At 43.5% G+C, this 27,470-nt stretch overlaps 1 protein-coding gene across 2 annotated transcripts in view; it reads left to right on the forward strand.

The window, feature by feature from the left end:
* NEDD4L (NEDD4 like E3 ubiquitin protein ligase) overlaps positions 1–27,470 on the forward strand; it is a 2,900,454-nt gene that overhangs the window by 677,297 nt on the left and 2,195,687 nt on the right. For both annotated transcript variants that reach the window (XM_069627054.1, XM_069627053.1), the window contains exon 4: positions 16,735–16,773. In XM_069627054.1, the coding sequence (XP_069483155.1) occupies positions 16,735–16,773 (39 nt within the window). The remainder of the gene's footprint in view (positions 1–16,734; positions 16,774–27,470) is intronic.

Consider the following 27,470-nt stretch of genomic DNA (forward strand, 5'->3'; position numbering starts at 1 on the left):
ATCATGGAGATATACGCTAACTTTAAGGGACAGATTATTTGTGGCTTTTTTTCAGATTTGAAGAAACCATTTGATTTGATTGATAAACATCTAATGACATCATTTGCATTTTATTGAGTTTATTAAATCTTACCCGAATGTTAAATGCTGACATCTCTGTCCGATATACAAGATGGGGGGGGAATTATGTTTGTCCCCACCAATAAAGATGAAAAGTAGATGTAAGTCGGCCCCAATGTAATCCTTTCAAACCTTGACTCAAGTACTTCTCTTGGGAAAGTTAAAGGCATGGTCCAGTAAAAAATGCTATTGTCCCTACGGGTTGGCCATGTTTTTTTAAGCCTAAGTGGCTCGATTTTAGAAAACTTTCCTATGGACCTTACCCGAGTTTTCGTCCATTAAAACGCGAAAACAGGCACCAGGGAGCCGCCATTTTGTGATAATCCTATCACTTGCCGCATCGCCCTGGCTGACCTGATTCTGCGGCACTAAATCAAATCCCCCGCCCCTGAGCCTGACATTATCAAAACATTCATATTCCCCGCCTCTCTCCATGACGTTAATGTGCTGCGGAGGCAAACGCGCCCAGTCGTCTTCTACGCGACTCCACACAGAACCCGGAAACCAACACAGACCATCTCACAACACAGCGCGCCACAATTCGGAATATGAAACTGTACTTTAAAATCAAACAGCAACACGGTACGTTTGGTAAAGTACATTTATTTGACATTAAATGTTTAGAGAATATTCAGCAATTGCCATATGAACTCCGAAAGCCATTTATTTTCTTTGATCTGTATCCGCAAATCCGGATAAGTTTATATTGAGTCACGCGCTGTTCCTTTATGGTACACAGGGTGTTGCTTTTCGTTAAAAGAAGCACTTTGGAAGCACGGTGAACCGCAAGGCTGTTCCATCAACTAGGCACTAGTCCACCGTAAAGGTTGATATGTTGCTTCTAGCCACTAGTACAGCGTAAGGGCAAGTGGGCCCTTGGCGATCGTCCCATAATATGGTTAACGTGCTCCAGTTGTTCACACGAAGCTGCAGGTGTCTATTGAAGAATGCGTCTGCTGGTGTCTCAAACCGATGACAGTAGCAGAAGGGGAGCAAATACCTGTTATGAAAACAAAAAAATTATAATTAGTCTCGCCAGCCGATCTTCATTAATATTACTCTTATATTATTTTATTTATTACGGCCGATCAGAAACTATTTGCTTGCAAGGATAGTTCAATAGAGTATGTTCGGCTCTAAAATCAATGCGAAAAGTAACAAAATAAATCGAGGCCAACACACAATGAGAAACGACAGTTTACATGCGTGTGGAATAATATGATATGGCATTTGTAACGCGCCTATACACAAGTGTTTTAAGGCGCGACGAGGCAGGGGGGGGAACAAGGGCAGACAGACAACGATCCTACTAGGCCAGGTGTCTTTCATATCGCTGCATGGGGAAGGGCAGAGGGGGGTAAAAGTGCTGTACATGGTTAGTAGAATACAAGATAAATAATAGGGCCAGCTGGTGGCAAGTGCAAAGTAAATGCCGGGAGAAGGGGCTGAAGGATACAGAGACAGTCCCGTAGTGCAGGTAGGCAGTGCAGGGAAAAGTGGCTGGGCCAAGGACCGAGATCGGTGAGACCAGTGGACCTGCATGCCCATGTGCCCACTACGAACACGTTTTCCTTGCTTTTCCTAGCTCTTCATTCATTTATTCATGCATCCATTCATTAATTCTTCATTCCGGTATTAAAAGCGTCTAAAGATTGACTCACATTATATTTGAAATTTCCATTGTGTCTCTGCGTAATGCAGTCTGTAAATCGGACCGTGCTCTTGACAACGATTTTTCGTATACTAACTAAAATGAAACTCGGTCTAGTTTCTGAATTTTCTGCCTTATCGTCTCTTACGTTATTGCACACCCCCTTCAAATGAAGTTCTTTCGGCATGGTCCCTGTCTCAAGGTAAAAAAACAATAGACCCTTATACTTCCAGTGCGACTTGTGGGCCGCTTCTGGCCGCGAGCTGAAAATCAAAGCCGCTGTCCTTCGCATTCTTTATTTACAACATCCCGTAGTAAAGGCATCTGTGAGAACTTGAAGTTTAGAATCCCTCCTATGTAGTGTGCCACAATGTGCAAATGCGAACTGGCTTCTCTCCCAAATGCCACGGCCCGCTTGGCGCGTTCTAAGGCCCCCAATTTTGTCCCCGTTGTCTGCGAGCTTTGCAGCCCAAATGTAGACATTTAATTTTTGGCGGAAGGTCAGGGAAAGTATATAAGTACCACAGGAGTTGAGTTAAAAGTGAGATTTGTTGTTTGTTTTATTATTTGCAATACGCAAGCCTCCCCTCCATTAACAGTGCGCAGCATTTACATTTACATGAGAAAAATATATACATACACATATATGAGGTGAATAGAGAGAATTCAAAGATGACACCCAGCTTGTTCGCCACCCATGATGGTGAGGGTAGGGGTTAGGGTTACAGGTACACTGTACAATAACATTTATTTACAAAAAGACAATCGTATTGCAATTATTTAAACCGGGATTTGTACTTCACAACCAGCTGTGTTTCTGGTGGACATGGCACAGTTGCAATGTTCGGTGGGAATGGATCACTGCTCTGCACAGAAACGTCCGAAATTCCATATCTGTGCTTCTCTAACAGCAACAATAAGGCCTTTCACAAAGTCGAACTGCATTTCATCATAGACTGGTTTGATCACCCATTGCTTACTTCGTTTTGAAAACAAGGCATCCTTACTTTACCCCTAGTCCTAGATTGTTCACGTCTGACATTGCTGTTATGGGCCAAGACCGCTAGTAGAGTGCGATGTTTCATGCCCGAAAGCTAAAATGCAAGCTCTTTGGCCTGTACTTTAGGCACATATTGCGGAACACCTCCAAATCTCCTGTGACACAGAATTCTGTCAGTCCTCTCAAATCTCTTGATAGAGTTTTGTCGAAAACAATCTTCTCAATGGCTTTGTGTGTCGGTGAAGATGGAATCAACCACTTCTTCTTCCTTGTCTCCTCTGGGGACAAAGGGTTATGTTCACATTGGTGGAAATGTAGGTTTTCTGACCAGCGGTGAAAGTTGGTACAGTGGTGCATCAGTGAGCGCCATTTTTCAAGTAGTATTTCCACTGACCCTTCACAAGTTTTTGAGCTCCACCAAAGATGGTTGGTGATAGACTGGGACCACTGCAAAATACTTTCAAAACCTTTTTTTTTTTCCTGCAGCCAAGATTTTTCTTACTGATTGATTTAGCAAGATGCCATACGTCAAATTGATGATTAATAAGCAGGAACTGCTCTCTCATTGTCTTGGCAATTGAAACGTGTCTGTCCGTGGCTATGAGGTCGATGTGCATTCCCCTTGATTGTAGATATTCCACTGATTTTATAAATCCTAGTTTCTCCATGGCCACTGAGGATGTACATTGTGTTACCTGCACGACCTTCGAGCTCGCAATTTTCTTACTATCCATGTCCTGAAAGTGGTAGGTGCAGTACTTGGCAGAAAATCCAGGGCTGTCGCACTGTCCATCGCCGGCTAGCCTGAAGCGTTTCCCTTCGAATGTACTTGCTAGAGACAATTGTTCAATTTTCCAAGCATCACTAATGGCCGGAAACAGATAATCACGTTAGTATATGTAGCACAGCGATTTAGAAATGAAATGGAGTCCCACAAACTGAAAGAAAGCTTCTAACTTTCTAAAACTGGAGCCACTAAAAAGTGATGCAGCTGCACACAGTAGATTGCCTGCTGGCATTTTCCCCAGCATTGTTTGTGCAGACCATGAGAACCTACGATTTAATCGACAGGCAGCATTTATTTTGACGTTACTGCCTTTTATTTGACGAGTTACATTAATCAATGGCTTCCCACATACTTTCCCTCTAACTGAATGCCCACATTTCAGCATACTTATAATTTCCATCAAACTGTCGAATACAATGTATTTGCTCTCTTTCATTAGACTGTCATCCTGCGTCAACGTTGTTTCGGCCTGTGACGTTCCAGAGATTTCAACACATTGGAAAGTAATATCTCTGCTATCAAGTTCTGATGCGTCTATGGATGCTGCGGCTGGTTCATTCTCTGTCATTTCGATATCTGCTACTTCAACATTGATGGGAGAACACAACAATGTCGACATGTTTTTGGGTGGCAATTTTTTTGGCGGGTGTAGATTGTGTGAATTGATCTGCAACTACTTCAGAGCTATCTTCAATACATTCAATATCATCTTCTTGTGGTGGTGCGGTCGCACTGTAGCAATGGTCCAATGCAACTTTGCTGTATTCTCCAAACACAGTTAATTCATGTTCTGGCCATTGGACATGAGCATCTCGAGCCTGAACACGCCTCGCCTCAATTAATAGTTCCTCCATAGTGTACATGGTCTGGCAAGCAACATCTCTCATTCGCTTCACTGTCTGTGTATGTATAGTTCCGACACCCACGGGTAACTAGAGGAGAGATTGGAAAAGGGATGTTCAGTTTAAACGCAAGATAAAGTGTAGTCCAATTGACTGGAAAAAAACGTACAATAGTCCCCAGCACAAACATTTTTTTAAAGTTATTAACTGTTTGTAACTAACCTTTTTTTGGTTTTTTTCTTTGCAACTTTTTTGACTCGACCTTCAACATCCGCACGCTGTAGCTCCGATTCGTTTCCGCATGTCCTCCCTTCCTCTTGCGCTGCAACAACTATATTTTCTGTATCCGCATAGACAGCACGGAATGAGGCTCCATCGTCTCCCTGAAACATAGTACTTTCATTAGTATGTATCAAAATATTCTTCGCATAAAACACAAGTGAGGACGAACACACAGGTACATCTCAATAGCCAAACACGATTTAAACATTGTGTGCAACAATCAAACGACAAGTATTCGACCAGTGATGATCTATTTCGATAGAACTGTCAGTATCCTTACCTCTGGCTATGCATGGACTGCCATGAATGGTTGTATTGGAGAGGAGGCATCAGCATCTCCCTGAAACACAGTACTTGCATTAGTATGGTTTTCAATATTGGAAACATAACACACACTTGGGGTCGAACGCACAGGTACATATAAAGAGATAACCACAAATGATGCATTGTCTAAAAGAATCAATGAAAATCTAAATATGATCACATTTCATCGAGTTATTTCTCCGATTTATTTACATCTGCATCATCTAAATGGGATGTTGTGATTGTAGTGGAAGCTCCGTCGTCTCCCTGAAACACAGCACTTGCGTTAATAGGGAAGAAAGTATAGCAAATTGAATCACGTTATATGATCACGCATGATGGAGCAGTCAGTATCCATACCTCGTGCTGCTGAAGAATATCTATGGATGTTGCAAATGTAGTGCGCACTTCCGAAAGCTGTTGCACCGATTCGTATACGCATGGTCCCGCTTCCACTTACCCTGGAATTAATTGAATGTCAGGCTCCGCATCAAGTGCAGGGGTTGACGCTCCATCAACTGCCTGAAACATAGTACTTGCATTAGTGAGGATTACAATAGTCAAAACATAACGCACAACTGGGGTCGACAGCACAGGTACATATCAACGGCTAACCACGAATGAAACATTGTGTAGAACAATCACACGACAAGAATTCCAGCTCTGATGATGACGCTCGATGGAGCTGTCAGTATCCATAGCTCCTGCTGATGAAGAACATCTAGAAATGTTGTAGATGTGGCGGACGCTTGAGCATCTCCCTGAAAGACAGTACTTGCATTAGTATGGATAACACTAATTATAACTGAAAACAAACACCAGTGGACGATAACTAAGGTGTATATCAATTGGAAAGCACTAACCAAACATTCGGTAAAATAATAAAACGATAGAATAAAACTATTACTTGGCATGCATAAAACAAGTTTGTAGCGGATTAGCCTAGTAAGATTACCCGATACGCGCTAGAAGTGGTTGATAACTGCGACCACGTCAAGGATGTAGAATGTTCTTGCTTCAGATTCAAGGGATAGTCAAGAAGTTGTAAAAGTAAATTAATGATTGATAATGAAATGCCAATATTAAAAATAGCCATGTAAGGCGACGGAATACTTGAAAAATGCTCAATACAGCACAGTTCCCTGTTCCCATATATATACATTTTGTTTGTGGGTTATGAAATCGAAAAAGAATATATTGATAAATGTCATTATTCAAAAAGCTGTACACTCATATGAATATCGAAATTATTACAAGGGATAGAACACCTACAATATCAATTAATCCATTCAGCTACCTACACACTACCGCAAGGCCTAAGCTAAATCCGGACACTTGACTCACCGGTGGCGGAATGTGGACGAATAGAGTGGGAATAGCGTTTTCGAGCAATTTCCGTTTCGTTCGCCGATTATTCTTCTTTGTTACCCAAGATGTTGTGTACATGTCCAAGGAAAAGTGCCGGCTGCAGATGCGGTATCGATCACCCCTCTTGTCCTGTAAGACTTGTTGGACTCTACTTTCCAGCTCATCCAGTGGATATCCGCAATGTCTGACCCATTCTCTTATTCGATCAACAGTTTTCGGGAATACATGCATTGTAGTGCCTTCAGATTTCGCTTGGGTCTTCGTAGGGCAACCGCTAATCGAACAGGCAGGCAATGTTGATAAATCTGAAAAGTAAATATCGACATTATTATGCAATCTTCATGAATAAAGATTTGATACAAAAGTAAATGAATCATACAATGATCAATGCAAGGTTTGTTTTGGTCGCCGGAACTATACCAGGTCATTATGTGCGGCTTAGTATTTGCATAAGTTGCAAAAATGTATAAATGATGCGACTAAAATCTGAACATGTGACTCGTCCCTTGGATGTTCTGTCTTGCACGAGAAGGAAACATGCTTACATTATAGACTGGACCCCCGAAGGATGCAATTCGATGACAATAGACAAAGATGAAAATAAATAGATCTATTGATAGCATAGCAATGGAAACTCAAGTCAATAGCAATGAGACCAATGAACATAGCACTATTGTGTACTCTACTCGCAAATAGATAGAAATTTAAAAATCTGCGAAATATGACTAGGATACATGGCCTTACCTTGACCAACAAACAGTTGGATTCAGCAAGCAGAGCAGTATGTTGCAGGAGAATAGGTGGGTGGCCACAGGTAGCACACTGATGGGTTTGCTCTAAGCGGTCACAGACGTTCAAGGATAGCACGACGACAAGCAGATTAGCGTAGATCTCAGTGGTTGCCAGGTAGCACGTTCAGGAGTTGACTTGCAAAGCACAAAGATGTTCTCATGAGACATATCAAGTGGTTTATAAAGTATTAGAAACAGGGGTGTGTTTGTGAATGAATGACGTATGTATGTCGTGGTCTTAGGGGGGCGGCCTGCTTGAAGGGGAGGCCTGGCTGGAGACACGGGGTCTGAGGAGGCCATGTGAGCGATGGCCCCTGGGCGTGGGATACCTTTTGAAGTGTACATGCTGTTTGGCACCTTGGCCGTTCGCGCCCGTGACAGCCCCCCATGCCAGCGCTCATCCCCGGGTGTGAACCGCCTTTGATAGAGGGGTGGGATGGAGGGGCCTGGGGCGTGCAGATAAGGCACAGGAAGACTGCTGAATGGAGACACACTTATGTGGATTGCAGGGGGGCGGCCTGCTTGAAGGGGAGGCCTGGCTGGAGACACGGGGTCTGAGGAGGCCATGTGACCGATGGCCCCTTGGCGTGGGATACCTTTTGAAGTGTACATGTAGTTTGGCACCTTGGCCGTTCGCGCCCCAGACAGCCCCACATGCCAGCGCTCATCCACGTGTGCGAACTGCCTTTGATAGTATATCGTTGCTTATCAATAACAAATACCACATACAGGAGATTCTTGTGAGCACAGACCCACACTTCAACCGGTGTATTATAGTGGTCAAGACCCTTAACCTAAGGCCTGTATAATCCAATGGTAATTGTTAGTATAGATATATGTGTGACTTTTATAGAGACATAACCTACTGAAAGACTTTGAACAAGTGTTATTTAGTGCATGCATTATCGAGAATATGTTATGTTAGCTTAGATAGTGACCACCCTGCTTCACAGCGACCAGACCTTCACCCATTCGGAGCACAGATGTCTGACGTCCATCCTTGAATGGAGACACACTTGATTCATTTAAAAAATCGAAACAACCGTTGTTAAAATATATGTGGTGTTTTATTTTGTATCTTATTTTCATGACACAAAAATACAAGACTTTAAAGATTATACAGGTCAGGTTGCAGCACAGCGAGAGAATCCCCTGTACTGACCGCTGTCACTCGGGAACGTTTCTCTTATGGCACGAACGGCACAGGCGGGTATCACTCTTCGAACGCGGTGTCCAAGCCTCCCGTGGAGCCACAATGTAAAGGAACGATAGGCCACCAGCCTGTACCACCTGTGAAAAGGAATGAAACAAACTGTTTTTAAATGACCAAGATAAGTTTAATAAACGTTTGTTGTCAATGACAATTCTTGTAACTAATGGCATTCTGCACGGACAAATGCTATCTAGACAATGCACACTATTGAACGACTTTCATGCATTACTATGCTATGAATATATAATTTTGGATATAGTAGAAGAACATGAAATAGGAGTGGCATGACAAGCAGAGTATACTTACTCGTTACTCGGATTACGAGGACGAACAGTTGCGCGAAGTTCGTGCATAAGCACCATCATTATTCTCAACACGGCCCGTGTGAGGCAGGCTGCCCTGAAGTCTGGCAGCTCGGTGATGCATTGCGGTCGTGGCTCGCCTTCCGAAATCTAGGCCAGTCATCCCGAGTTTTCTCGGCAGCAGCAGTTCTCGTCCTCGGTTGGCATTAGCTCGTACCGATTGCATGTGCACCAGGTGGAGACGCCGTCCATGCGACTAGGCCCAGGCTCTTCATCTGTTGAATCGTCCTCCCAACTGCCGTCCGAATCCCCATCGTTTTCGCGTGCTTCCCTTTCCAGTAGTTTCTCCTCGGTATACTCGGGCTCGTACATGTAGGGCATTATTGTAGCCATTGTGTGGTAAACAAAGTAAAATAATTTACAGAGATGGTACAGTTGTTCACACAGGCTACAAGCGGCGAAGGTAGCTGACCAGAGCACAGAAACGAGTCACAGAATACTGAAAGTAACACAGAGGAATGGAATCGAAAATCTGCTGCTGTGTGTTGGGAAACGGTCTGTTTATACTTATTGAGGAAAGAGGCGTCCTGCCATTTCCATGGCGACACGTCATTAGCTGAGGCGCAGCGATTGTTGACACGAGGCGTGCTTTGGCGTTGGGAAATGGGCGGTACGAGTCTGCTGATGACAGGCTCAGGGGCCGGGGATTTGATTTAGTGCCGCAGAAGCAGGTCAGCCAGGGCGATGCAGCAAGTGATAGGATTATCACAAAATGGCAGCTCCCTGGTGCCTGTTTTCGTGTGCGTTTAATGGACGAAAACTCGGGTAAGGTCTATAGGAAAGTTTTCTAAAATCGAGCCACTTAGGCTTAAAAGAACATGGCCGACCCGTAGGGACAATAACATTTTTTACTGGACCATGCCTTTAACCCACCCTCTCTGAAGGATACATTTTATAGCATGCTTCTTTAGGCCAATGACACAGCCATTTTGAACTTGACGCCGGCAGGTCTACAACAGAGCCTGCTATACGCAAATTACTATTTTGGGAGATATAGTTTGAAATGAAATGAGATTTTAAAAAAATTATGTTCTGGAAAGGGGTGAATCCTTGTAGGTGTTTTATTAATGTAGCGAGGGCGACTTGGTCTCAAATTTATTCAAGCCTAATCATCTCAAAGGAGTGGTGCTTAGGTCAGTCCTTTTAAGAAGACCGTTGAAAGGCCATCATTAAGGTTTAAAAGGCTTTTAAATGTTATTTCAAGTCTTGGTCATTTAGATTGCACAAGTGCCTAGAGGTATATAAGGCAAAGGTATATTCCACGATTTTTTTTTTTACGGCTGCAAAATCTGGGGTGGTTTGAACTGTCGTGTCCTGGAGAGGTTGTGTTCAGTTTGAAGGTGTCAGCCCTGTTGAGACTTGTAACTTATTTTTTAAAGGCACATTTGTAGTTTACTGCAAATCCTAAAGTGAATTTCAGTGTAAGTGTGATTGCAGCCTCCCCTGGTAAAGAAAAGTTCTTGTGATACGAGGGATTGTAAGGCACTGTCCATTTGGATAGTGGGTGGGATATAACTACATTTGGCACATTAAGTGAACTCATTATAGTTCTTAAAACGGCAAGGAGAAATCTGTGAAATAAGATCTTCAGAATGCAGGAGGCTGATGCTAATGGTACGTAAATGTACCCAACCCTCAATAAATGAAGGTGTGCATGAGGAAGCACAAAGTGTGCCTGAAAAATGTGAGTCAATGAAGATTTGGTTACATTTGTTAATTTGTCGTTTGTGTTTGGATTATGCGTGGACATTCATGGAAGCTATGTTTTATATAATTGAAATTATTAGGTTTTTTTATATATAGCTTGTTTGAGTATGTTAAAGCTGCTTTCGCATTTTGGGCTTGGTTCTACGTGAATTTTATAAAATGTAATAAATATTTTTAAATGTTTCCAACTTAATGGAGAGAAATGATTCAATATTGATGGAGTATTACTGGTCATTACATGGTAGGCTTTACAGATCACTTCATTGGGTCTTTGGAGATTACCTCCTAAGAATTATTTTGGCATGTAATGGAAAATAGTGCATTTTAAAGCACCTGGGGCCTGTTATGTAGGTGAAAAAGTGGTTGGGAATAAAAATATTTTTCTGAAGGATTTGGAACATCTTTTCTCTGCCCAAAATGAGTTTTATACAAAACGTAATGGCAGACATTGGTCAAAACTTTGAGCATTTGTCGACCTCTACACAGAATGGTGTGGTGGTGTTAACTAGCTATTTCTATTCATTAATTGGCTTGTTAATTTATTTAACTTAATTGGCTTTGAATATATGGCAAATTAATTATGGAAAATGTGGCATGGTTTTGCCTTATCTGCCGATTACCACGTGCCAGAGGGACAGAATATCAAACAATGACAATTATTCCACTAGGACACTATGTAATAATAAATATAGGTGACAATAAAAGTAATATTTCAGATACAGTGCATGGTGGCATCAAACACAAACCTCACTTATACAAAATGCAAAGCATGCAAATGATAGGGGAAAGTTGAGTATGCATGAAAAGATTTCTCTTATCCTCCTAGCTGTACAAAGGAACACAATATGACGATGTCCTCCAGGACACAAACATGGGAACATGGTTCAATTATTTTGCTCATTGATACATTTGTCTAGCTGGGCACAGTATCTGTAGATGACAGGGTTTTAATAATGACACTGCTATAAGTAAGGACATTTACCAAAAAAGAATTTGCATGGTGGCAACAACCTCATCTTGCATCCCGTGGTCCAGATAAGATTTGGAAGGAGGAGTAGTTTACTCTATATTTTTTAAAGTTGGGAGCAAAATGATTTTTTGTGAGTATAAATGTAATTCCAATTCCTAATGGGAGCATTTTTTATGAGCTTGTACATTTTTTTATTTTACTGGAAAACAGATATGTTTTTGTAATTATTTCTTTGCACCTAGTTATTCATGCACATTAAATGATACATGTTTACTTCTTTCGATCGGACCGTTATGATAGTAGTTTGTTCCTATTGTAGGGTAGTACATGCACTACCGGTCCAAACACATCCATGGAGAGCAAAAACGGGGGGCACAATGTTCAATGTCGGTTTTCTATTTTTTTTTTTTTTTTTTTTTTGCAGTATTTTTACACCACATTTTTATTTTTTGGGAGTAAAAGTGTCCGATGCACCCCTAATCTGTAGGGCTGCTTGCATCTACAAAAATAAACCAACTGGTACCGCAGGAGGCTCATTTGCCAACATTCGCAAACAGTCCAGGACTCTCTCCTGGCTATACTGCTATTGACTTCTCATCTCTTCAGCACCTCCTTTTAGAGCTCAACACCATGGCCCAGAGCAAATGGCGAGCAACAATTTAGGCTGCTGCACGCAGCATGTTGCTCCCGAGCTACAGGTTGGGGGTCACTGCACTACTACATGGATGCTAGTCCCCGAGTTGACTGTGTTCAGAAAGGCACGGTTGTACATTTTATTGGCGGATCCACTTCACCCATGGGTGGGGTTGTACTTTGAAGTCGCCCATGCAGTATGGAGTAAACTAAATGGAACATGGGTGCAAAAATGTTTCTCACTGTATCAACCACTTCACTCGTAATCCATAGTCCCCTTTCCTCCATATGCCCCTCTCTTCAAAAAAATATATAGGTGGTGCTGTCAGTGCTGACGCGTGAAAAGGGGTGACTGATGGACTTCTCTGGGGGTCAAGGCTTGCAGTGCAGAGCTACGCCACACGGCTGCACCCGCTGCACTTTTTTCAACTTAAAAAAGAAGGCACAGGTGTCCACAGCCCACTCACTTTTGAGATTGCGAGCCCTAAATGGCATGTCGCAGCCTCTCGCTTATTCAATGCCTGGCCTCAAACACAGGCAGAGTACCTGGAAAAATCGGGTGCATTTTGCGCTTTAGAGAATCTGCAAACAAAAAGCAAGAATAAAATCTGAATCTAGTGGCCCGCTCTTCTGAATCACTGGGGCGCGGAGGGCTTCTGGCTCCTCAGCTGCTGTGCTCATGCTTAGTGAAGTGTTTGCATGCATTGCTCACTTCATAATGGGCAGGCCGCCTCATCGTGACCTTGGCCTTTTTGGGTGGGGTGGAGGGGGGGGTGTGTGAACAGCCCAAAAGCAGATTGTAGGCGTGGGAGAAATAAGGAATCGTATAGGCTTTTGATTAAGTTGAATGCTGCAAAGACAGCTCAGCAGGATAGGCACCTGTTGCTGTGATATTATATATTTAGGCATACCTGTAAATGCTATGACACTTTCCAATTCCTACGGCAAAATGTGCTGACAAATGTGTTCCGACCTGTGTATGTATGCAGTGCCCTTGCTTTGCCTTGTGCAGTAATTTCTGCCTCCTTAGCGAAAATAAAAAGTGTGCACCACTGACCTCCAAAAGTGCTCTACTCGTCATACACTGATATCTGCCGAGCAAGGCTGGAGAACTCCTTGATTGAGTCTTCACCTTGAGACCTTGTGTGTTTGCAGCCTCCTCGGATCCTGCTGCATTTACGTGACGCTACTATAACATCAAATGACAAAATATCTCCCTGTTAACACTTCACACTCCCCAGACATAAAAAGTATGCGATGTATGCAATCGTATTAAACATATATAAAATGTTATCATTTAATTAGCAACGCATATCAAAGAGTCACTAGAGCACTACCATCTTGCTTGCCACCCAACCACACCGTTATTGTTTCTCCATCCTGGTATGGGTTTCATTAAAAACGACTATGGATAGTTCAGGATAGTTTAGTTTTGAGGAATATGAGGAAGGAGTCACCAAATTACCCTTTTAATTGGGCAGGACTTCCCTGGATTCGGAAAATGGTCTCCCCAGATTTGCTATGTGGAGAGACAAAAAGCAAATGCTGAGCCACCACAAACTTTCGTAGAGCTGTTATATCGATTTTGTTTTACATTTAAGTACAGTAAAGTGGCACTGACGTAATGCGACACCAATTGAGAATGGGGAAATCGGAGCTGCCTGCTCTTTTTGCTAACCCTGTCATAATGTTGTCGGGTTTATTATGGGATCTGTGCATGCTTCAAATGTCGTAACTTTTTCATAAAACGTGTTATTTAATAATATCGTCTTAACTTGACTCAAACACCTGATGTCCCCACACCCTCCAACCCGCACCCCCGGGTTGCAGTACGCCGTGTTTGGGTGGAGTGCTTTGGGCTGCGGCCAGTGTGACTCGGGGTTCTACGCTCTGGGATGTTAAAGTTTGCTTAAATATATTGTCATCTGAAGCGCTAATAAATGCAGTGCTTTGGATGACAGTATATTAAAGCAAACACCAGCTGCTCTGAGTGACTAGTGTTTACGGGACACAGAAACCTATTTGGTCAGAGCGTTCTGTTACATTACAGATCCATGTACAGAGTGGCTAGTGTTTGCTTAAATATACCCTCATCAAACCACTGCCTTTTTCGGTGAATCGATTGACAATATCCAGCACTACCATCCCTCAAGGAGTCTCAGATCTCGCACAGCATATCGCCTAGTGGTCCCACTTTACAACTCCTCCAGGCTGGGCAGATCCTCGTTCTCCATCCATGTTCCGATCTGAAACTCCCTACCCCTACACATCCGCAATACTGAAAATCACCTGAAATTCAGAAGTCCCTCAAAACCTGGCTTTTCCTAACATCCTCTTGAACCCCACCCCCCTCTCTAAACTATATCGCTGAACCCAAACAAAAGATTCCTATCCACCTATTACAGCACAGATGCCGGCAGCGTTCGCAGCGGCTCATTGTGACAAACTATCGCCCCTGCCCCCAATGGCAGCAACACTCATACTCATCAATACCGCAGGGATGTCAGCAGTGTTTGCTGAGGCACACCGCACTAAACCTTACTGCTCCGAAGAAAAACAACAATTATACCCACTAAATATCTCACAAATGTCTCAGCGGCCCTCCACAACAAACTTTCGCCGTTGCAGTTGTCCTCCCTCTCTCCTATCATCCCCCACGCCCTACTCCCTCCGGTACTCCCCCTCGCTGCTCACTTTCACTTCAGAGAGACCACGAATAAGCAGACCATGCGTCCACATTGGACCGAGAAAAAGAACGCTGCAGCCGAACTACATTAAAGCATACGGTACGTATACCTTACACCACGTCTGTGGACACAGGCCACAGGCCCAGCCATCCATCCATGCACCATCAAATGCAGCTAGGGCTATGCCATTCCGGTCTAGCAGCACACTGAAACCCCTGACATACCTCAACACCTCTGTCACTAGCATACAGCGACTACCTACGAAAATAAAATTCTGTATAGCTGGGCACACATTGAATCTTCAGTATTGGCAATCTGTCCTAAATCACCAACAGCACCCACCCACGTGCCTGATCTTTGGGCTCCTTACTGGAGCATAGCCAGCCACCTAAGCCGGCAAAAATGCACACAAGCATCTCTTAATCTAAAATCTTAGAACCTCCTACACATTAACTGTGGTCACCGAGGGTGTTCCAATCACATAGCGCATTGTAGCCATACAAATGGGGAAAGATCACTATATAAATAACAAATACAAATCAATATATTTAAGCAAACATGAACATACCAGCGTGTAGGTCTCTGCAACCTGCTGGCTGTGGCCAAGACGCGTCTAAAAGGAACCTGCGCCCAGGGTGTCATGCCAAAATGACCGGCATTGAAACCGCTACTGAGCTACTGCCAAGCTGAATCCAATAGTGTTTATTCCCTAGTCCCATGTCCCTACAATACACTAAAAGTAATGACATGTGCAGACTTGAACTCTGCTGGTGCAGGTAGGCAAGAACCAGAAGACCTGCCTTCTCGGTCTACTCCACAAGACTCTGGCACTTCCTGCCTGTCAATATCAGACCCACCCCTTTGCTACCAGTTCAGGAAGTAACTCAAGACCCTCCTTCAAGGAATGGCTCCTACCTAACACCTGGGTCCGCACAGCCGACACTTCCACCCCACCTACCAGAAATCTGGTGATGTGATGCTCTCCGTTTCCTCCCCTAGTTGCTTGCAGATCGATTGGTGATAAATTGCCCACCTGCCCACACCCTTGTTAACTCCCATTCTCTTGCATCTCTCCTCCCATGTTTTTGGCTCACTAATTTTAAAGCGCTCCTTTGCTTCATGAGGCCTAATGAATAATAATAATATCCGTCATAGATAATTATGCAATGTCACATTTCGTGTGCATTATCAGATAGTAACAACCTACGGGCTGTGAGAACTTGAGGGCCAATGGATGTTACCACGAGGTCATTGCTGGGGGGTGGGAGGGGTGCGTAATATTGCTATTCAATGTATTCAGACTCGGTAACCACATGTTGTATAAATAGTTTAGAAGACCCCATATATATTGATGTAATCCCAAAATATTATCCGTTGCAAAAAACGTACGTGCCCTGCACTCTACAGACTTCAGTTTACAGACCTACAACAAATGCTAAGAATCCGTAGTTCATTCCATTGCAAAACATTTCTTAGTAAGGCAGTAAGCTACCCAAGCAGCTCAATGCTTACTTGGGAGCAATTTTTACTTTATAACTCGTTTGGTGTTTTCTGAGTAACCCAAAGCTGTGCCCCTTACGGGTATTTTGCAGTCTGCGCACGTGAAGTAATGAGAGTTTCGCTTGAGCGAAAATACTTGTTTCGTCCCAAGAGTTATGTGAAAGCCAACGAAAGCATGTTTCGGAGTAATCAGTAAGGGGGATGGGGGGGGCATGTACAGCCCTCAGATCAGCCTTCTGGAAAAAGAATGCTATATTTAGATGTATATCTATTCTTAAACCTTCTGACGTAGCAGAACAGTCCCAAATAGAGGTCACCTAGGGGATGTGTTCCCAATCCATTGATCGGAGCCTTTTTTGTGCCATTTAGTAGTACTGCGTTAAGACACTTCTGGACGTTTGTTAATGATTGTGGATATGATCTTCAAAAATAACAGCCACCAGAATGCGTCACTTAGAATGTTAATGCATATTAATTATTTGTACGTATATATTTAAAACGATGTCTTTTTATTACAGACGCTGAATCCCAAATGGAACGAGGAGTTTTACTTTCGAGTGAGTTCAGATTTACCACTTTTTTTTTGTCTGTTTGCATGAACATAGCAACAGTAAATACAATGATGGTGAAGCCTGTTTTGTACCTTTACATTTTTGGACTTTGGCTAAGCTATACACTGGTGATGGGAATATATTTGGATTACTGTTTAGTTGAAATTAAAAATTCAGTTCATACTGGTGAATATCTCCAGTGTTTTCACATAATATATATTGCACATATACATAGGGACCTACTTCGACATTGTCCTTCCCTGGGGGTAATAGGACCTCTGAATGCCTGGAAGGCCAACTTGTGTCAGAGTAAAGCTATATTGTCCAGCAGCTGCAGGCAATAAGGCTAGTAGCACCCGGCCACAGTGCTGGGTAAAACAAAAAAAAAACCTCAAACACATTTAAAGATGGCTGCCAAGCTAGGGATGCTCATTGGTGGGAGTGAGGACGTACTGCATATTTCAAGCCAAGGACGGGAACTGTGGAAAAGGGGAAGGGGGGACCGGCAGAGGGTGAGGAAGGAGGACCAGGTAGGGTAGGCAGGAAGCAGACGAGGGAGCAGGAAGAGCAGGGAGCTGCAGGGTAAATGCTGGATTCCGGACAGGTTTCAGGTAACCCATCGCTACCTCCAGCCCAGAAGCTAAGGAATGCTGAGAGCCCATCAGGATGTACAGAGCTCTCCCTTTCGAATGGATTGTGTCCTACCACGTATTCCTTATCTTTGATATTCTCTGATATCTTGCTTGCAGCTTCCGAAAACTTCACAACAGAGGGTGGTGTGTGTTGCTGACCTCATATCTCTTGACGGCCTCAGTCTGCTCTCAACCATGTCGGCGGCGTCTGTGTAAATGGCACGCACCGTGCCCGTTGGTTCAGGAACGTTTTTCCGTACGCTGCATTGAAATGGTTTACTTGACTGAGCGATTTTTCAACTGCGTATTTGAGTTTACTCGACGTCTACCCCAAAAACTGGGTTTAAAAGATGTTTGGATTGCGGGTCCAAGATAACTATCCTGGACCCGCACCAAATGTCTTTGGTGCTTGGGTACGGGTCATAAGGTAGATGACTGTGGCCCCTGTTAGTTTATGATGGTAAAGGCCTACAAAGAGAGTAAGGGAAACTTCTCATGGGTAGGCCTTTTCCCAAGTCCACTTTGACTACCCCGTTAAAGTTTAGATCTTCGTAGGACAAGCGTTTCGAGAGAGGTTTCTCTTTGCTGGGCTAAAAAGCACAGTAAGCACTCAAGTGATCCAGGTTGTGGTCTCATCACACTTTGTCCTCCTCGAGGAAATCAAAGAGGCACCATCTGTCTTGATCACCTTCTTTGGACTCCTTGCCCGATGGAAAACTGTATAAGCTTCCTGAGCAAAATGGCTTCTAAAGCAGAGTTGGAAGAAGTCTGGCTGAACATGTTGGGGGGTATTCATGAAGGCAGCAACACCTATCCCTTCTTTTGAGTCCAGGAAGGCTCCCGACCCCATCGCGCTTGTTAGGCCGACAGGGTGTCGTTGAATCTTCTGTTGGTGCGCCCAAAAGCCCAGACAGAAAGATTTCGAAGGTTCCTCGAGCGCCGTTAATGGAAGAGGCCAGTTCTTGAAGGATCCAGACACGCTTGTTTTACAAGAGATTTTAATCCTGTTAGAGAAAGGTGCATTCGAATTGGTACCTTCGGCAGAAAGGAATCGAGGACTGAGGATTGCGACCCATCTTGGACTAGAGATGCTTGAACTAGTTCCATAGTAAGGACAATTTCAAGATACTTCAGCTCCAGGATTGGATGGTGTCATCGATTCTCCTGGATGCTTACTTCCATGTGCCCATTACCTGAGATTCACCATTGGCAGTTCACTATCAGTTTCGGGTTCTGCCCTTTGGGCTTACCTCAGCCCCAAGGGTCTTCATCAAGTTGATGCAAGTGCTGGTAATGAATCTTAGGGGAGGGATTCACATCTACTCCTATCTGGACGATTGGCTGACCAGAGCCTGTTTACCCAAACAGACAGGTTCTAGAACATCTCAACAGCATCTGCCACTCTCTCCACAAGTTGGGTCTTTCCTTCAGTCCCACATGACACCTTCCCAAAAGCTCCTGAGGATGAGGTCCCTCCAGTGAACCCTCCGATCCCAGTGTCCACGGTTCTCCGGCAGGGTGACTGACCACCTTCAGGTCTCGAACAGGATCCCCTGTGGTAGGCTTGCAAGGAGTACGTGTTGAGTGGAGAACCTTTTTGGCAACCATAGCCAGAGATAACGGTGGTTACTGACACCTCACTCACGGGTTGGGGAGGACATGTCCATGATCCAGACTACACATACACTTTTTAGTGCTGAGGGTAATCATACTAGTGCTGATGGCCTTTCTCCCATTTGTACAGGCAAAGTGTTCTGTTAATGACTAACACATTGCCATGCGTTACCTCAATAAGAGGAGGTGTAGGCCACTACAACTGTGCAGAGAAGCAATGCAGCTCTTGTCTTAGGCACTGCAAGAAAGAATCTCTCTATTGGCTCTTCACCTAGCTGGAGAGAAGAATATGGTGGCGGATGCTCAGAGCAGGTAGAGCGCACAATCCCACAAGTTAGTGTTGGCTCAGGAAGCCCTTCACCTATTGGAGAACCCCTCGGGTGGATCTGTTTGCATCCAGTGTCAACAAGAAGTGCGATCTGTTCTGCTCCAGTGAATTTCCTTCGAGGGGCGCTGTGGGAGACTCGTTCGTTTTGGAATGGGAGTTTCCACTGCTTAATGCGTTTCCTCCAATTCTTGTAATTTCTCATGTTTTTAGGAGTTTTAGAAATCGGAACTCTGAACCGGAACAACTGGTTTCTGAGAGGTTCAGCGGCAGAGATTGGGGCCTTCTGGCAGAAGTAATGGAGGTGCTGCTTTTGGCCAGAAGGCCAGTGAAAAAAGCTGTATACCACTGCTGTTGGAACATGTTTTGCAGCTGTAGAGATGAGGAAATTAACCCATTCACTTGTGACACACCATTGGTGTTATCATTCCGTTTGCATCCGATCCATCAGGGGCTTCAGGTTTCTGTGACTAAGGCCGATCTGGCTGCGCTTTCCAAGCATTTGCCGGAACAGGGCTCCTACTTCAAGCTCCCTATTGTCATCCAATTTCTGAAGGGGTTTACTAATAGCTTCCTGCCGGTTCCCTTTTATTGTTCAGGCCTGGGACCTCAATTTAGTCTTGAGTTTCCTGATGGAGCTCCTTTCGAGGCTCTTCATTCGTGTCCTCTTAGGATGCTTTCTTTAAAACAGTGTTTTTAACAGCAAGTATAGCAAACTCCAGGCTTTGTCATCTAAGCCACCGTTTACTGTTTTCCGTAAGGACAAGGTAGTTTAGGGCTCACCATTCTTTTCTACCAAAGGTGGTTTCAGAATTTCATTTGGCTCAAAAGATTGTTTTGCCTACTTTCTACCCTCCTCATTCTAAGGTGGAAGAAATACTCCACAGATTTGATCCCAAGAGAGTGTTACGTTTTTATATTAACAGACTTAAGACAAGATGATCAGCTTTTTGTGGGCCATGCTGGCCACATGATGGGGCAGGCTGTTAAGAAACAGACTCCATCTCAGTGGATTATCCTGTGCATTACTGAACGTTACAATCTGGTTGTAGAAGAAAGTAACTCGACGCCTGAGGGCTCCTTCCACTAGAGGGGTGGCTACTTCCTCAGCCCTTCAGAGAGGGGTACCACTACAGGATATTTGTATTTTATTTTAAAATATTTTTATTGGCATTTATAAAATTGCATATGTACATTGAATCGCGTTTACCCATTTCCAGCGATGCAGATATATGCCAATTGGATATAAACAACAAGAACAACACATCAACAAACAATAAACTGTCTTCACGTCACAATTCTGTGAGCTACAATTGTGTAACTTCACTTTCACAGTCGTGAGGGTTATTCCACCTTCTACGGAACTCCCAGACGGGCTCAGTTTCCCAGGCAGCACCACTTCTGTATTGTTCCCAATAATAGCTTAATCAACTGCTCGGGTATGTCTTGTCTGTGTTCAGGGGGGTTTGTCATCAGATGGATGAAACATATCCCAAATTAACGTTTTCCAGGCTTCATGTGTGTCACTCGCGCTCTCTTCTGACCTGGATACCGGTTTCTGCCTCCGCCCAGTGCTCAAATTCTCTGTGCCATTTTACGTATTGTGGACCCCCTGTTGATTTCCATGCCATGGCGATACTTCTCTTGGCCAATATACACACCATATCCATAAATTTGACTGTGTCTGAGTTTGCTTATTCTGGGGTAGGCACCCATTAGGCACTCCTTTTCGTGTCCAATCATACCGTGCTAACCCAGCATTTCTACAGGCCTGTTCTATCCGTGCCCAGAACTGTTGTACCCGCCCGCATCCCGTACAGGATATTTGTAGTGTGCCACCTGGTCTTCACTGCATACTGAAATAAGGCATTATTGCTTAGGCTCTCTATTGGGTCAGGATGCCAAATTTAGGATGGCAGTTCTACACAGCATAAATCGGAAATACATTCTCCATTCCCACCTCCTGCAACATACTGCTTTCGCAGTCAAAATGAGGAATTCGTGGGAGGACACAATTCATTCGAAAAACAAATTACTTACCCCTGGTAATTTTCTTTCGACTGGATGTTCCTCCCACATATTCCTCCTCGCCCTCCCAACCTACCCATCTATCATTTGGGATAATTTCCATGATGTACATCTTTCTTTCTGTTAATGCTCACATGTTTTTTTCATTTTCGAGACTGATGTGCTTGTGAGGGTAAAAACATGACCTGAGGCAACAGGTGTGGTGCCATTTATACAGACGTGGTCGATAGTGCTGTAAAAAGTTTGCTGAAGTGGCAAGCAGAATATCAGAGAATATAAAAAAATGAGCAGTACGTGGGGGGAACATTCAATTTAAAGAACATTACCTGGGGTAAGTAATTTCTTGGTCTACGCTAATCCTGCCCCCTTCCCTTTTCAATAGGATCAAAGGGCTTTAGATATTCAGCACCCTGGTGTGAGGCCAAGTCTTTTGTGAATAGTTGTGCCCTTTGATTCCTGTTCCCAGGCCAGCTTCCTGTGGAGTGGGTGTCCCTGGGAAACAGTGTTACCTGGCCTTGCAGAGGGAGCAAAGCAAGAGAATCCTTGAGGCTACATTTCAGCCAGTAGAGCAAGGTCCAGTCTGTCTGGGGGGAATATAATGTAAGCCTTCCACAGCTGAACTGGACCTACGGTGCTGACATGTGTTATCCGTTTCATGTGGCTGCATTGATTGATTGAGCAGTGCCATGCACCATGCCCTGACACCAATATGGGCCATGCATAATCATGATATTTCAGAACAGCGGTGCACATCTTAAATGCCACTCTTGTGCTGTGGTGACTTTGGCTAACATCTCAACTGTCAAGAGAGCACCTGTGACCGAAACTTACTCAGCCACTGTAGGGCAGGCAGTGTAATCGGGTTACTTATGCCGCAAGTGCACAGGTGTACACTATGCTTTTGGCATGAAGCTTGTGAAAGAGGAATCTGATCAGCAGATTACTCTTTCAAATATGGAATTACCAACATAATTAAATTAATAAAATGTTTAAAAAGCCACACCCTTGCCAAATGGCAATCCGTCACAACCTGGTTTTAAATGGTCTCTAAAATGTCCCTTGGATATCTTGGGAGATTTAAATGAGTATGGTGGGCTTCCAATAGAGGTGCCATAATCTGTCAAAAAGCACAGAGACTGGACATGGTCCTTTTCAATGCACCAAAGTAAGAGGTCAGATCTCATGCCCAGGTTGGCAGGATATAAATCTCCCCCTCATGATACAGAGGTACTGGTTTTGACAACCTTGTGTATGTGAATATTACCTGGCAGAATTTGTGTTGCGGGCACCGACAGGAATACTTTGTAAATATGGAGTTGTACTTGAAGGTATTTGAATATATTGTGGGAGGTAGGGCCTGGAAATACCTGAAAGGAAATGCAAACACAAAATTGCCCACTAAAAATATGAATAGACCTAAGCATTACACACAATCTTTAAAATGTAAATGGACTCTCAACAGTAATGATTGACTGTTGGCCAATGCTTGATCGTGGAGTGAGTGGTGCTGCTTTGCAGAGACAGAGAGGACAGTTGAAAACAGATCAACAAGTTTGATTGCTTAGGAGGAAGGGTGTCTGTGACGATAACCGAATCCGATGGATACACAGACATGGGGTGGAGGAAAGGTGGTTGGGATGGCAGCAGGCAATCCAGGGGAGAAAGGCAAATCATGGCATGCCTTGAAAGGTTTCTCAAAATGTTGAATTTTGTGGTAGACCCCCACCTTGAGAATGGCACACATCTGAATGTATGTTTGTGTCATATTTGGAGGCTACAATGAGGGCAAGTGGTATGGTGGAGACCCAAGAAAACGTCCCACTTAGAGCATTGTGTGCCCAGAAAAATCATTGGCACTTCAAAAGTCAAGGTGTCGTCCTTGGAAACCATTATAGAACAGCAAACATGCTCTTGCTGGAAGTACCTGCTGTGCGGGAAGGTGATGATTTCATAACAAATGCAATTTGTGGGGCCTGAGGAAGTCTTGACCTACACAGGTGGCGATCAGAGAAAATGATCTGAGCAATCGGGCTGCACACAAAGGGGTTTGTCTGAATGTGAGAGTAGTGTTTAAGCCACATCTGGGCACTCTGATGCTAGAACTCCAGTTGATGGGAAAGAAGCAGATCACTTAAAGGTCCAGAATTGTGCTTTTCTTGGGCCATGCAATGTAAACTAAAATTACTGCTGACATTAGGCAGGATGTTTCTGGCCTTTGGAAGCCTCACATGCACCTTCTTGTGCTAAATCCAATCTGAGATGAGAAAGCTCGGGAATGCCTAGATTCCATCCAGCGAGAAGTCTTGAGATACTAGTTTAATTAGTCTTTGTTTTGCACGTTTCTTCCATCACTGCATAATGTGCTGCCAGTGGCTCATTTGGAGGATTCCAGCAATGGTTTTCTTAACCCCTTGCCTTCTTTGAATTAAAAAAGTTAATGGGATCTTTGATAGTGCAACATTTGGTAGCATTTATCAAAATGCTTTGACTGCCTCAGATTTGGAGGCAATTCAAATGCCCATGTTCTTGGGCAGATCAGCATTGAAAAACCACATTGCATATTGGGGGCCCTTTGGAGCTGTCTCGACTTATTCTAGATGCTGACTTCACTCATCGTTGCCTGGTTTCTTAATTTGATTCGAGCCGATCACTGACGCAGGGCTGTACCACATTTGTTGGACTGTCTCGAGCCAACTCTACCTTCTCAATGCCTGCGATCCAGTGGGAATCATGAACTCTAAACGCCTTAACACTAACTCAGCACATTTAAAGCTCTTATAAGGAGCTCAACCACATTTAAAGGTATTTGATGTTTTATCCCTTATGCCTACCTTTAAGGGACAAGCGACTTGCAGGACCCCACTATACCTTTCTTTTTAACGACCTCTTTGGTAACAGATATTTTTAAAAATATGTATAAGGCGGGAACATGACACAAAATGTATCTGAGCACTGTACTACAAAATCAGAAGCTTCAATGAAATCATAAATCTAAAAATAAAAATGCAGACACCACTTAAAACTGAAATGCCTAAACCATAACACGAAGACCTTTTTCCCCTAAATAATCTAGGTACTAAGTTAAACTATGAATTGCAGTGTGATGTGCATTCATAAGACACACAAAGCTGTAAAGGACTGACTTCCAAAACCATGACTTTAAAACCTTCATACATTTCAAATAGTCTGGAATAGTTTGCATTTCAGCTGGAAGTGCTTTCCAACATGCAACCTTGAGTCGTAACAGTTCCTGGCTCCATAAATGTCTAGAGCCCACCAGGGATCTTCCATTTCTCTGCTAAATTAATAATCAATTTAAGAGATTGTTCCTTCTTATGGAAGCTAGTGTAAACCTTTCAAGTGGGGTAATTATAAGGAACTTCTTTGCATCAAAGGTTGGTCTGGCAGCAGCATGAAACACAGCTTTCAGGGGTGCCAGTGAAGAATGAGGAAGCCCTACCAATAAAAAATGACCAAAATCAGGATGGGACAAAACTAAAGAATTAAACCATGAACGAAAATGAGCAGAAGAAACCAAATATTTAATGGCTCTCAAGGAAAATAAATTGACTGACTTTTCCCCCTCCCTCTTCCATTTCACCGTCATGCACAAGGCTTTGGTTTGAACCAAGCTCCTTCCTCATGAAAGACCCATACTCGACCCATTATTAAGCTGTTGTGTAAAATAAATTAAAATTGGCCAGCTTAACTAGTGAATTGATATGGGTAATCAAAACCACACAGCAATCCAAAGGGAAACCAATGATTTACCATGGGGTGGGGAGGGAGAGACAGATTGTGCTCCTTTAATATTGGGTGAGGCCAACCACGTGTCAATATGAGATTAAATGGAATATAAATACTAAAATCAGAGGCCATATAATCTTCAGTTTTAAGCAAGCAATCAGAGGGGATACATGTCTCTCTCGGACAACACCCTACTGTACATCTGGGTGTCATCAGCATAATGATGCGTATTCACATGGTTTTACAGGCATTTCAGCGGAGACTCCATATACAGATTAAAGAGCATGGGTGACAGGATTGACCCCTGGGAACTTCAAACCGCATGTGAAAAATGTCAAAGCGGCCTTCCAATGGTCACCAACAGCGACCTATTAGCCAAAAAGGAGCTCAACCAGTCCAGAACCTGAACCCTAATAACTATTTGATAAGTCTCCAAAAGGAACTCATGATAAATAACAGCCGAGAGGTCAAGAAGAACCAATAAATAAGAGCCCAATCGTCCAAGATCTGGTGTATAACATTGAACATTTGAAGGATGGCAGTTGCTGTGCTGCAACCACTGTGAAAGCCTGATTAAAAGTGCACAAACGCTGCTGCTCTACAATCCATGGGTTCAGTTGGACAGAAGTCACTCTTTAAAGAAACTTGTCAAGAACTAGCAACAGGGTAAAAAATGATACTGACATTGCTGCTAAAATCATTGCCTGTGCACCAGACTTCAAACCAAGAGTGCCTCTTTATTCCTAAATATGCATGCTCAGTGTTACCCCCCGGAAGGGGTTAGGGGGCGGTATTCATGTTTTTATTAGTTGTGTGTATTTTCTACTTTAAATGGCGCGTCTTTGGTTGGACCTTCTTTTCGTTTGATACCCTGTTACTGTTATTGTTTGGTTTGCTTTTGTACCAGCTCAATTCCCCCAAAGGTTACAGCCTGACCTCTACCTGCACTACCCTAAGAGGTAATGGTGGTGTTCCTGTTAGGCTGTGCTTGTTTCAACTTTATCATTGGGGCCACTGCTAGCTTAGTAGTAGGGTGGAGCTGGCTATACACATTAGCCACTACGCAAAACTATATTCCTGCAGTCATTTGTCACACCAGAGTTGCATGTTGATCCCTCAGGGCTGTTCTTTCTAATGGGCCATAGCCTTCTCCAGAGCCTAGCAGGGACACCACCATGTAGCATTTTCTGGGACTGGTCATTCCTCTGGTTCTACCCTTGGTGCAAGGGAGCAGTGACAGATAGATCCTTATCTCTATAGCTTTGCCCACTGACTGGGCCTTTCCAGATCCATATAAATGTTCTAGTGTTAGGTTTAATTTCGATGATTTGAAATAGTTTTGAACATTTCCCACGAGAGTTGTAAATCAGGTGAGATTAGAGTACATTAGAGTATATAGGCCCCTGGCATTTCTATCATGGCTAGATGGTCCTGCACAACTGTGAACTGGGAAATAGCCATCTAGCATACCACTTAGCACAAGAAAATCTACCTCTACATTTGTGAATTTGCCATGGAGACCAGCAACATTCCAGGAGATTGCCCTTGCCATTGCAAGGGTCGGATTGTTGCTCCTGGATGACCGGTGTTAAATCTCTCCCAGTAGTATTCGCATGACAGATTTATCAAACTGAATCGGTCAGTGATCTACACATGAATCCACATCTTCTGAAGCAATCTGTATCTCATATCCGTTAATGCAGATCAAAGGAAAACTGTGTGTGCCAAGAATAAGCATTACTTAGAATTAAAATAAACAGGTCGATAACAGGGCTTGACTGGGCAAGAATCTATATATACATTTATGAAAATGGGTTTATGTTCAGGGTTGGCTCCAGCCCCATACTAGTTGGTTGGCTGAAATTTTGGTCCAACATCGTCATACCAGTCTGGGGTGTACTGCCAAAATTGAAATTGGGCTAAGCCCACCCATTTGCCCTGCACAGGGCGGGGTCCCGCCCTGTACTATCAGTATAGGCGATTTCAGGAGACTGCTGAATTTCAAATATAGGACGTTTTGACACAATAAAACATACAAAAGGCTACAGCAGACCCCCACATGCATGTCAGCTACAGACCCGTGCAATGCCGAGCAGTACCTCTTATACACTGATAATTGGGACTTAAATAGAGATGTAGTCGCACACCAGTGTATTTTAGAATAACTATTATTTAATACCCCATTTTTAGAAAGAATGTTTTCATTGTGCGAATCCATTAAGCCCGTCTAGCCATCAGAACCGATTTTGCATTTATGATATGAACTCATATGCTTGTATTGTGAGGGATCAGAAATGTGAGGTGGATAACCTGTAAAGATTTTTCATAAGCTGTCATTTTATTTCCCTGCCTATCAA

This window comes from Ambystoma mexicanum, chromosome 6p (genome assembly GCF_040938575.1).
Source record: "Ambystoma mexicanum isolate Mex_15411 chromosome 6p, UKY_AmexF1_1, whole genome shotgun sequence".
Taxonomy (NCBI): domain Eukaryota; kingdom Metazoa; phylum Chordata; class Amphibia; order Caudata; family Ambystomatidae; genus Ambystoma; species Ambystoma mexicanum.